Source organism: Mya arenaria, chromosome 5 (assembly GCF_026914265.1).
Source record: "Mya arenaria isolate MELC-2E11 chromosome 5, ASM2691426v1".
Classification (NCBI taxonomy): Eukaryota; Metazoa; Mollusca; class Bivalvia; order Myida; family Myidae; genus Mya; species Mya arenaria.
This window is the reverse complement of record NC_069126.1, coordinates 52,957,302-52,970,867: the sequence shown is the minus strand read 5'-3', so window position 1 is coordinate 52,970,867 and position 13,566 is coordinate 52,957,302. Positions and strand designations below refer to the sequence as shown.

Below are 13,566 nucleotides of genomic sequence, written 5' to 3'. Positions count from 1 at the left end.
TTTTTGCGCAATAAAGTTTCAATATCTTTAGCATATTTTAGAATTTTGAGCGTTGACTCAAAAATTAAAAATTAACCCTTAGAAAATCGAAGAATAGATTATCCACTTGTCTTAAGTTTGTAGATCAATTGTAAAGCACTTGTATGATACAAGTTTGAAGATATTTTATGGAATTGTCAATGGCAAGTCAAAATACAGAATGCAAAGAAACACAAAAACATATAAAAATAATTGTCACGAATATGCATACTGCTACAACATTTATACTTTCCTTACGTTTAAGGTTATTAGTATAAATTTTACAGTAAATTGGTGCAGCATAAATATAATAATAAATTGTAACATCATTATTTTGTGGGCAGCATCAATAAACAAGATATTGCACATTAATTTTATCTCTACTATGGTATTCAAATTTGTATGACCTTTCTATGTTCAATTTGGCAGTTACAGAAGTGGTTAATTATATAAAGCACATAGACATGTAAAACTTGCAAGCAATTGTAAATCAGCCATCTCCTTGTGTCAAGAAATTTTTGTCAAAATTATTCTTAATTTGTGCTCATGAGGAGATGAGGTTACATGAAAGTCTTTTTTGCGCACCCCAGTTAAGTCGTGCAGCGTCGGGATCGGGCCAGTATATACACTCCGGTATAGTAGGGGTGGTCACCGAGCCCGAGCCACACTGTCTAAGGGGCGCGTGCAGTTAACCATTAATTTGGGGAATTAGCTGGCACAACTGCGAGTTACCGTTTAAGTTCAGATCACGTTTAATGGTTCACTTTGATTAACAACTCAAGTCCAATTAAGATGTTTAAAAGTTGGTTCTTTATTAATTCCACATTTAAGTTGAATAGTTAACAAAGATAAATCCAAAGACTTATTTAACAAGAAACATTCAATAGTCCATGTGATATATTAAGTTATGAAAGTAAGTGAATTAATTATATAGTCACAAAAAAAGTAGTTCAAAGATATTTCCTTAGTAAAAGAAGAAGTACAAAGTTCCTAGTCTATATGTATCTCTAATGTATATATTTCTCTCTTCTAAATGAAAAATGTACATACTTATATACTTACTTAAAGAGTAGAAGTTACCAATCAGAATTAAGTGATAAAAAGATAATGATCGAAGATTTTAGAAAGTGTCACTCAAAAATAATTATTGTCAAAAATAAAATTTACAATTAGATTAAGTCTGAGATAATTGAGAAGTGTCAAAGTCTCCAAGAGTAAGGTTTATGATTATGATCTGAGATAATTAACTGATAATAATTAAGAAGAGGAAACAGTAAAATCTTATCAGAAATGTCAAAACACTCAATTGCAATTAGAATGACTGACAAAAGTCTCTTTAGGAAATTATGAAAGTAAATATCATAGAAAAATAAGATGTAACCAAAAAAAAGAACAATAAATTTTCTAACAGAATTTGGAAGAGAAAGTCACACGGTGACACATGTTCATATATATTAACTTTTCTTTATCTTTGGTTTTAAGATCTAAATTCTCTTGTCCTAAAAAGATCCATAAAGCTGACACATTTAACTTCATTCAATTAAAGTATAATTAATATAAATGTAATCAATTTTAAAATAAAACAACTACATTGCCGCATTTAGTAGAGGAGTGTTTCAAATGTTTAGTCTTTCAAGATAACACCTCATTATTCCTTCAAATTGCTGATCGTAAGATTTGAAAAAAAAAAATTGCAATTTAAAAAACTGCAAACTTCTGTTGAATGGTTACATTCTGACAGTAAATGAAAAGTATATTGTAGTAGTGGTAGTAGGAGTTGTGGTAGTAGTGCTAGTTCTGGTACTAGCAGCAGCTGTAGTGGTTGACCCTGGTAAGAATAGGAAAACTCATTTATTTTTGTGCTTTAATGCTATAGACCTTGATAAGCACAATTTGAACTGATTCTTTCCCCATCACTTTCATAATCAACGTATCAAAAAATGTTTTTAAATTGAGTATCATCTTCAGGTTGTTGTTTTTGTCCTTGAATATCATCTTCATCTTGTTATTTTTGTCCTTAGAAAGTAATTAAGTGCTTTAATGATTCACATAATTAAGTCATCCAACTATTTAACAACTGTTCACACAAAAAAATATTATTTTAGCCAATGAAAATACTGTTTCCCTGAAAATTTTAAGAAACAAAAAAAATGTAAATAAAACATTTTGTTCAATTTACCACTTTCCTGAAAATCTATATGCATCAAATGTTCTTCATGCAATCCCCGGCGAAATAATGACCATGGTCGACCATGGTCCCCACGGTTTTTGACAGTTTTTGACGGTCAACCATGTTTTATCATGGTTAACCATCAAGTACCGTGGGAAACTCATTGCCTGGACCACGGTCGACCACGGTCGACCGTGGTCGACCATAGTACAAAAAAAGATCACCATGGTATACCATGGTTTGACCATGGTCGACCATGGTCTACCATGGTACAAAAAAAGATCACCATGGTATACCATGGTTTTTGAAGGTCAACCATCAAGTACCATGAAAAAACCCACAGTAGACCATGGTATAAAAGTTTTACTCCGAGAGTCACCATTTCAACCATGGTCTACCATGGTACACCAAGGTTGACCATGGTCAGCCACTGTGACAGTTTACCATAGTCTACCATCATCCTTTTTTATCTGATTCTTTACTTTGGATAAGTCTAAAAATGATTTGTTGATTTTGGTAAATAACAGAAATAGCAACTTAATAAATGTGGTCTTATTCTTTACTGATATTTAGTAAACACACAACTTGTCAACAACAGAAGTTGTGTTTCAGTATTAACCCTTTACCAGCTGTTCTGCTAATTTTAGACTCATCCACAACGAAAGCATCTGATGGAAAGGAAGAATATCTATTGGAAAGGAAGAATGCCAAATTTGAAAACCTTTGAAAACATTGTGGGAAATAGAGCATTTGCTCATTACCGAGCATCTATGCTCCATTACCTCTGTGAAATGATGTTCTTGTGTTTAATTACTGTTCAAGAACTATGCAAAACTGTACTAGAACAGTAACTGATCACTTTTAAGAACAGTTGTACTTGAACAGTTCAAGAATACTTTTTAAGAACAGTTCTTGAATTTTTTAAAGACTATTGTTGTTCTAATACTGTTCTATATTAAAGTCTAGTACAATATAAGAACAGTTCATGAATAGTGTTTGCACTTAAAATGTTCTTGAACTGTTCATAAAGACAAGTTGGCACATTTAAAGAATAGTTTATGAACTTTTATGTTCTTAATATGTTCTTGAAATGTTCTTTTTAAACAATTTGGCACATCATAGGAACAGCTTATGAACATGGCAAGTTCTTAAAATGTTCTGCATATGTCTTTAAAAGGAAACTTGTACAAAAACAAGTAGTTGCATCAGCAACAGGCAGGAAGTTGAGGTAGCTGTGGTTACAAGTGGCTGGTGCATTTAGTGTAACACATTTGGCCCAGTTATAACCCAAAGATTATAAATAAAAAAATAACAAGAGATGTTAGTGAAACATTTATGCCCCCTTGGGAGCCAAATTGTTAGTAGGATTTGGACACTTAAATAAAATATGGACAATCAGAAAACCTTTTTTCAGCTTACAGTCACACTGACCTTGACCTTTGACCCACTGACCTCAAAATCAATAGGGTTCATCTGCTGGTCATGACCAATAAGCCTACCTAGTATGAGGTCCCTGGGTCAAAGCGTTCTCAAGTTATTGATCGGAAACCGTTTTTCATGTTAAGGTCACACTGACCTTGACCTTTGACCCACTGACCTCAAAATCAATAGGGTTCATCTGCTGGTCATGACCAATACACCTACCAAGTATGAGGTTCCTGGGTCAAAGCGTTCTCAAGTTATTGATCGGAAACCGTTTTTCATGTAAAGGTCACACTGACCTTGACCTTTGACCCACTGACCTCAAAATCAATAGGGTTCATCTGCTGGTGATGACCAATACACATACCAAGTATGAGGTCCCTCGGTCAAAGCGTTCTCAAGTTATTGATCGGAAACCATTTGGTATTCCGACCGACCGACAGACAGACAGACCGACCGACCGACCGACCGACATGTGCAAAACAATATACCCCACTTTTTTCAAAAGGGGGCATAACAAACGTAAAGAAAATTCCATATCAAAATAACATGAACATTAAAATTAAATTTATTTGAATTAAAGCACCACATATATCATATGTATCATGTAAGGTGCCATGGATTGCTGGTCACATTGCCTGGATACAGTAATTTATATTTTTTATATATATTTTTTTTTAATAGATTTTTTTATTTATTTTTTGTCAAGATTTTGTCAAGTTATTAGTAACTTTTTTTCATGAAAAATGTGGAATATTTTTTTAAAATGACATATATTCACTATCTTGTCAAAAAAAAAAAAAAAAAAAAAATTATTTTATATAAAATTACTGTATCCAGGCAATGTGACGAGCACCTGTGGTCAACACTGGTTAATTAGTTGTTAAACCGGTTAAATATAATATTTACAAAATACTATAGCCATATTCTAACGTAGCGATATAACTATATTCTAACGGTTACGCATTTAAGACGAAACGCTCTTCACTGGCGGAGATAGTTTCGAACGCCCGCCATTTTTGTCGAAATAATGCGCCAAATAAACTGATGTCTTGTTTCGTTTATTTAAGGTAAGTTCAAGCGATGTAAGGAGTATAATTCAGTAACGTTTATAACGATCTTTTACGCTAATATTATTGTTTAAAATAACATAGCAACATTTTGAAGTAATGAGCAAATATGTTTTGTTGTAATACATTTTCGCGACAAACATACGAAATACGTTTGTGTAGAAACACAGTTAAATGCTTGTTTTTGACTAGCGTTCAGCTAATACTTAATTTATATATATATATATATATATATATATATATATATATATATATATATATATATATATATATATATATATATATATATATTAAAGCAGCTTTTAAATTTGTTTCTTAACGTTGGTAAGCTATTTTTGTCGAGAAAAAGGATCAATTGTAATGGGCCGGCAGCGATGTAAAAGTGGGTGGGGAAGGTCAAAAACTAAAACCTTTAAAAAAGTTTTTATTGTTTTGAGGAACGATCTTTTAGGGGAGTGAAACATATATTTTTGGCGACATGTTAGTAGGGAGTTAACAAATTTTACAATAGAATATTAATATTTTTTATAAAAAAACTTTCACATTTATTCTAAAAAGTCTGTTGACATTATCACTTTGTTTTCATGTCAAAATGCTCCAGACTACCTATTTAACAATGTTGTGAGTTCGTTATTATATCTTGTCAAATAAAAAAAAAAAGTTCTTCAGGTTAATAATGAAAAGTAGTGGATGAGAGATCATTTCCGGGTTACAAATATGTTAATATCTTTTTAAATATAGCTGCAATCAAAACAAAGACATTGTTGATTGGACAGTTTCAATAACTTCGACTCAGTCACAAATATACTCTTTTTGTTTAAAGACAATGTAGCTTTGATTTGAAATCTGATAAAATCTTATATCATAAAATATGCTCAAATCCTAATTACAGCTCCTCATGTTGCAATGGATAAATGGGTATGAATCATGCTTGTTAAATATTGAACCTCAAAACTAAGAAGAAATTGATTTTTTTAACATTTTTAAATTTTGGTCCTTCAATGGACTTTTGCATCGCTGCCAACCCTTGACCTTTTAAATAACCACTATGCAAGCAAATTATGGTTAAGTGTCTGAAATGTTGTTTCGTCTATTTTAGCCAACCCAAAGGAGCTAACAAATAAATCATCAGTCCTCAAAAGAATCAACCAGTGAAGGAGAAAAACATTCAAAGCCGTAAATTGTCAAATCCATCAGTGAGTAGACTATTTTTTAAAGCAAATGGTAAGATTTTCATTCTGGTTTTGAAAACAATATGGTTGGATGTGTGGAGTGGATTTTATATGTAACAGACAAACACTAATGAGAATCTTTAAAAAAAATCAGACTCAATAAATTTGAGCTCTTTGGTTCGAAAGAATTAAATAAGCTATCATTAATTTATATACCTGCAACATTGAAATCTTAATTCGCACTGATTTGATAACCAACTGGCCGTTAGTTATTTGAAAATGTTGGCAGTACAAATAAATAAAAGAAATATTTTTCAGGTTGGAAGATGGATGTCAAAGTCTCAGACAACGAAAGGCTTCCAGAGTTAAGAAAAGACCACTTCAACAAAACTAATCATGCAAAGAATGACTGCAAAAAATCTTTTCGCAGATGCGTTTCATCATCAAGTGTATAAGGAAAAGGGACCTGGGTACAGAGACTAGATGTAAATGTCAAGGACTGAAATGAGCAATTCAATGGTTTCTTACTAATTGTGTTTATATGCGTCATAAGAAATTAAAACTGTTATAAATGGATGTGTAGTAATGATGAAATTATCACCCTGTGTCGAGTGACATTAACTATTCATGAATTTAGTTCATGAATGACATTTTGAAAAAATAATGTTCATGAACTGTCAAGTTCATTTACTAAGCAGGAGTTCATGAACTTAGTGGGAGTTCATGAACATGATTTGTCCAAATTGTCATTCATGAATAGTTCATGTTATTCTCATCAAACGCTTGACGTCACTGACATGGATAAGTAATTTGCTGGATGCTGGACTAAAGAAGCTCGATACATGGAAAATGATAAATGCGAATCAATTAATACGCTGTCGTTCTAGAATCAAAATAACAACTGTATGACTAACTTTTATCAGTAAATACAAAACTGAGTTTGGCGCGCTGATGCAAAAAATTAAGTCATTAATAACTATGCATTTAAACTCCAGAATTACCTTTAAGAACCATTAATGTACAGGTGCATACTTTTTGTTTCTTAAATACAATAACTTTATCAACTGTGTTAGTTTGAATTTTTTATCCATGTTTTTATGCACATTGGTTAAAAGTACATGTTTGAAAAATATAATGATATAATTAAGGAGAGATAACAGTTTTACTTGCGTCTATGCTGTAAGAGCGCAGTAGGGCATGTGAGCAAATTTCATATTTAGCATGTTAGAGCATCTTGGGTCATTTGCTTTCTTACCCTACTGCGTTCATACAGCATAAGCGCAGTAAAATGTGAGCAATACTTGTAACTTTAATACATAATCATAAATGAAAAAAATGTTCATTGTGGTAAAACAGAAGCAGTTAAGAAAAGTAATCTACTTTTCATGAAGAATTGAAATTGGTTACCTAAAACTGGAGCTTATAAGAAAGTGTTTTCAATTTTCTTGTTGACTATTTCTTTCATAATAGTGGTTGACATTTTAAACAAGAAAGTTATAATGTAACAATTGTTCAAGATTTGTTCCTAAAACGTTATCGTTTAACAATTGTTATCACATCTAGTCAGGAATGTACTGGGTAGATTTCAAGATTTTAATCCATGCAAGAACATTTCTAGATCCGTACTTGATCTATTCTTAACGTGTACAAGAACCACTAGAAAATGATAAGAACATTTTAAGAAATGTGCATGAATTGTTCTTGAACTGTTCAAGAACTGAACTTTTACTACTATTTAAGAAATGTGCATGAATTGTTCTTGAACTGTTCAAGAACTGTACTTTTACTACTCTTTAAGTGTGCACCCCTGCGAAAATGATGGCCAATAACCATGGACTACCATGGTAGTTCATGGTCATATGACCATGGACTACCATGGACTACCATGTTACGTCAAATGGCCGCCCCACGGTATCACACCATGGTCTACCATGGTATAATACCATGGTCTACCATGGTCTACCATGGTTTGATACCATGGTAGACCATGGTAGCACACCATGGTAGACCATGGTAGCACACCATGGTAGACCATGGTAGCACACCATGGTAGACCATGGTCATAAACCGTGGGGCGGCCATTTGACGTAACATGGTAGTCCATGGTAGTCCATGGTCATATGACCATGAACTACCATGGTAGTCCATGGTAGTCCATGGTTATTGGCCATCATTTTCGCAGGGGATAGGGCAAAATCAGACCAAATTTGAGAAAATATGTCAGTTTATCCAGTATATTAAATATTTATATTATATATATATATACAAATAGATAAGTTCTCCCAGTTCATTTAAAGGGCATGCTAAAAAATTGTTTATTGTCACCAGGTTTTTCAGCACAGCCTCCATCCCAAATAACCAGATAAAAGTGCAGTCACAAAGGTAGTCCCCTCAATCATTGCTGGAGCAGTGCTGAACATTCCTTGAACTGTAAACACACAAGCATCATCAGACCACAGAAAAACAAACTTGCACAACAAATTCCTTTCAGTGGACCTTTCAATAACACATTTTATTCAAGTTAACATTAATATATGAAATGTGACCAGAAAGGAAATATGTAATATGATGATTGAAAACATGACTATACAGTCATTACAGGGTTCACCATCCTTTAAATTAAAAGTCAATCAAATGTGTATTTATAATGGCTCAATTCTTGACACAGCTATCTTTTAAACATGGTTTAAATTCAACAATGGAGTAATGACAACTACATGATAGCCCTATCCTGCCTTTGAACTGTAGTTTTTTTAACTTCAGGCGCAATGTAGAAAAGCAATGCCAAATAGAGCTATTTAGGGCATAATTTTGTAAAAACTAGTCACCAAAATGGCAACATGTCAAGCCCGTTGAAAGAGCCTTTGACACAGAAATAATGCTTTTCCGTGCAACTGCAAAACAGAACAAGCATTTTCAGTGAAAAGATATCCCCCGCCAACAAATGGCTTGTTTGTGCTTGATGGCTTGTTTGTGCTTGAAGGTTAAAAAAAATCTCAGAAAGAATAAGATAAGCACATTGGTTTATCCCTTTCCGAGCCAAATTATAAAATATCGACCGGGACTACTTTATGATAAATTTTTTTAACAAAATAATTCAGAGGGATGATTAAATGAAACTGTCTTTTCCGAAACTGCTTACTCGGAAACATCAATCTTTGCAAAAAAGTACTCAATAGTTGAGATAAAAATGTAGCCGTAGAAATTCACCGAAGAAGTTCATTGCAGGATGTTGGTTCATATAACATTCAAGTTTCATTAAATTCTAGCAGCTAGTTACTGAGAAACGGCTGCAAACAATGATTTTTTAATAAATCAAGGGCAATAACTCTAAGGAAAATTGACCAATCCAAAAGAAAAATAGACAGGCATCATCACAGTATGTTGGTTCTTATTTATTCCAAGTGTCATGAAATTCTACCAGCTAGTTGCATAGAAAAGGCTGCAAACATGGATCTTTTAATAAATCAAGGGCAAATAACTCATATAGAAATTACACAATCCAAAATATAAATAAACAGGCATCATCGCAGTATGTTGGTTCATATTTATTTCAAGTTTCAAGAATTTCTACCAACTAGTTACTGAGAAATGGCTGTAAATGAGTTTTTCAAAAAATCAAGGGCAATAACTCCAAGTACAATTGACCAATCCAAAAAAATATGAACAGGCATCATCCCAGTATAGTAATTCATATTTATTTTAAGTTTCATGAAATTCTGCCAGCTAGTGACTGAGAAATGGTTGTGAATGTGCATTTTTCAAAAAATCAAGGGCAATAACTCCAAGGACAATTGACCAATCAATTTTTTTTTTGCACGGGCATCATTCCAGTATAGTGGTTCATACTTATTTTAAGTTTCATGAAATTCTACCGGCTAGTTACTGAGAAAACGCAGGTGACGGACGGAAGGAAGGACGGACGGACGGACCGACAACGCCATTTCAATATCCCCCTCCCTATTTCATAGGCGGGGGATAATAACATGGAGTTAAAAATAAGCAGATAATGATTAGCTTGACTTATAATTTAAAGAATAAGATGGCTTCAGTACTCGACCTGCGGTCGCTGTCTGCATCCAGTTTAAGTATTATGGCATGTTAACATTTTCACTTATATTGACTCCAATACCCTTTATTTAATTCACTTCATACTTCATATTGTTCTTCAGGACCATATCACACAATGACGTTTCATAACTCCAGATTATTCTTAATACAAAATAATGGCCCCTGATTGACTTAGGAACTGTTACTAACTAAATTCTGGTTACATGCAAAACCTAAACCAGAATTTCTAAGTCAAATAATAAAGGGCCATAGTTAGCAATATATGCAAGATAGGGTCATCTTACATGAATATTTAAGTTGGATAGTTGTCAACACAGTTGATACTGCAAGGTACCAATATAAATATTTTGTGTTTGTGGTAGCAAAAAATTCAATGCCAGAGATGAATGAAAAACTGTGAAAAATATTGTCTGCCCCAATAAAGTATTGCTATTTTGTCCTGTGATGAATCCGTCCGAGTTTGGATATATCCGTGTTCATTCCGATGATACAATATAAGGTTGCTACATTTATATTCAATAAAATCCATTCAGCTGCTTTTTTGATACCTAATGCATTAACATACATCTTGTTTTGTTTGAATACCTGCTGGGCTGTTTTACTCATATGGTTACAACCATTAAACAGCATTAGATAATTTAATGTCAAGTTTGTTTTTTCATTTCATTATTACACAGGATTTCAAATGAGTATCAGTGATAGACAAATTTTCATTCTACTAAAATTGTTCTTGTAATTGCGTCTAATAATAAAATATTATTACATCCACATACTGACTGAAAGTCAAATGCAATACAAGCCTGAATTATTCAACTATTGCTTAATTGGCATCAAGTTTTTGAACAAGACCTGCTACATAAGATTCAGAATTTAAGCAAGGCCGGATAGCATTTTACCAGTGCAGGGCTTGCAGGCTTGTGTTAATTTCGACTATTGCAATAATTGTAATCAGTTTTAAAATGTGGAACATTTTTTATCTAAATTTTTTCACTAGTATAATTGTGCAGGTCCTTTCCAAACACACACCATTTTCCCCCAAGAAAGGGTCATTTCCTTTCATACCAGTATAGTATAGTGTACGTTAGTATTATTTGAAATTTTTGGTTGTCAAAATTGCACAGGAATAAAAAAAAAACAGCCATGATGGCCCTAGATGGCTAACCTGTAAAATGGTCTAAACTGTTCAGCAGGGATAAATTTGACACAAGGGTCAGGATTTGAAGAAAACTTTTTAGAAGTCTACTATTAGCAGAACTGAGATCTGTTAGCTAGTTTTTGACCCTAAATGACCCATATTTGAACTTGACCTAAAAATTAATAAAATAACCTTTCTGACAAATTTCCAGGATATTTGGGCTATAAATGTAGCCTCTAAATAGTTTACAAGGCTTTTCAATACTAGGGCCCTGTGACCTACTTTTTGACCCCAAATGACCCATATTCAAATTTGAGCTAGAAATGAATGAAACAACCTTTCAAACAAATTTCCAGAATATTTGGGCTGAAAAATGTAACCTCTAGAGAGTTAACAAGGTTTTTCCATATTTGGACTCTGTGACCTAGTTTTGACCCCAGATGACCCATATTCGAACTTGACATAAAAATTATCAAAACAACCTTTCTGACAAATTTCCAGGATATTTGGATTGAAAATGTAACCTGTAGAGTATAAAGCTGCACTCTCACAGATTTACCGGTTTACAACTTTTTTTGTCTTGGAAAGAGCAAATTTTTGCGTAAATATCTGCGAACCAATGATAAAAGATTGCTGACAAAAGATCAGATCGCAAATTTGCATATTTCCGTTCGAAAATCAATGTTTTATGGGTACTATTACGGTTTAAGAAAAGTGCATAAAACATTAATTATTGAACATATGAAAATCTGCGAACAAATTTTTGTCAGCAGTCTTATATTACTAGTTTCCATGGATTTTCGCAAAAATTGGCTCGTTCCAAGACAAAAAAAAACGTTCAATCTGTGAGAGGGCAGCTTTAACAAGCAGACATGTGAACCTTTGGCAATGACAGAGAGGTAGATTTAGGTCTCAACAGCGGTAGATTGGGTTCAAAAGTGGTAGAATTTCTAATTCCTTTAATTTTCAGTCAAAAACAATGATGGAAACAATGTAGACAAAAACTTGATATTTGTTACTAGTTTTAGATTTTCGGAAAATACGCATAAAATACATCATCATGACATGGTTAAGAGTCTTGTCAAATGTCAGCGTTTTTGATTGAGAAACAGAATGAATATTACCTTTGACTTGTAAAAACAAGTGTATATTCAGAAGAGCTGCTAATAAATCAAATCAGGGAGTGTAAGTGCAGATGACTGCAGAATTGTGTATGTTAATTTTCCCGCCAAAATGTTGAAATTTTTTATACACTGTAGATACACCTTGGAAATGTTATTAAAGGGCAGTAACTCTGTAATTGGCTGAAATATAATTGCTGTTCCTGTACACTGCACTCCCTCTCATTATGATCTATCACTGTATGAAGTTTTATTAAATTCCATCCAATACCTATCAAGTTATGCTCCGGACAAGAAAAAAGTAACAAAGGGCAATAACTCTGTAATTAGCTGAAATAGAATTGCGGTTCCTGTACACTGCACTCCCTCTCAGTATGATCTAGCACTGTATGAAGTTTTATTAATTTCCATCCAATAGTTTTCAAGCTATGATCCGGACAAGAAAAAAGTAACAAAGGGCAGTAACTCTGTAATAAGCTGAAATAGAGTTATGGTTCTTGTGCACTACACTTTCTCTCATTGTGCTTTACCATTGTATGAAGTTTTAATAAATTCCATCTTGTAGACTGCAAGTTTTGTATGGAAAAAAACAAATAAAGGGCAATAACTCAGTAATAAGCTAAAGTAGAGTTATGGTTCTTGAACACTGCACTTCCTCTCATTGTGCTTTACTATTGTATGAAGTTTCAATGAATTCCAACCAGTACTTTTCAAGTTATACTCCGGACAAAAAAAAGTAACAAAGGGCAATAACTCAGTAATATGCAAGAATAGAGTTATGGTTATTGTACACTGCACTTCCTCTCATAATGCTCTATCATTGTATGAAGTTTAATCTAATTCCATCCAGAAGTTTTTAAGCTATGCTCCGGACAAGGTAAATTGCAACGGACGGATGGACAAACCGACGGACCGACTGACCTACAGACCACAGGGTGACTCCAATATACCCTCTTCAAACTTCATTTGTCGGGGGTATTATTAACTACCAGGCTACAGATTCTGCAGTTAAAAAAAGCATCAAAATATCACTAATATTTTTTTAGCCTAACACAAATACAGTTTTAACACAAATACAATATTGTAGTCAATTATTTGATCTCGAATAAAATGACAAAGAACTAGCACCTGTGTCTAGTTTGTCAATGGCTGAATGCTGGGATTGCTTGTTAACAGCACTGACTAACAGGAAGTTATCATCTTTAAGTTTTGGGGTGGATATTGAATCTTACATAAGCCCATTATGGGCAGATGGTCTTAAGAATGCAAACTCTGAAGAACTACACATTTTCATGTCTGTTCTAACCCATTTCTTGTCAACATGCTCTTTGTTAAGATCAATGATGTAGAAACCATAAAAATAGATAACTTGTATTCTGGCCAGAGT

General features: G+C 33.3%; 1 protein-coding gene across 3 annotated transcripts in view; it reads right to left on the bottom strand.

The window, feature by feature from the left end:
• Positions 1-805: 805 nt before the first annotated feature.
• Positions 806-13,566, bottom strand: part of LOC128233701 (uncharacterized) — a 75,780-nt gene continuing 63,019 nt past the window's right edge. The window contains exons 6-7 of one of the 3 annotated variants that reach the window (XM_052947507.1): positions 8,178-8,280; positions 1,709-1,846 (exon numbers count right to left, since the gene is read on the bottom strand). In XM_052947507.1, the coding sequence (XP_052803467.1) occupies positions 8,186-8,280 (95 nt within the window). In that variant the 3' untranslated portion in view covers positions 1,709-1,846; positions 8,178-8,185. Of the gene's footprint in view, positions 2,035-8,177; positions 8,281-13,566 lie in introns of all 3 variants that reach the window. The other 2 variants (XM_052947509.1, XM_052947505.1) reach the window with 2 other exon arrangements.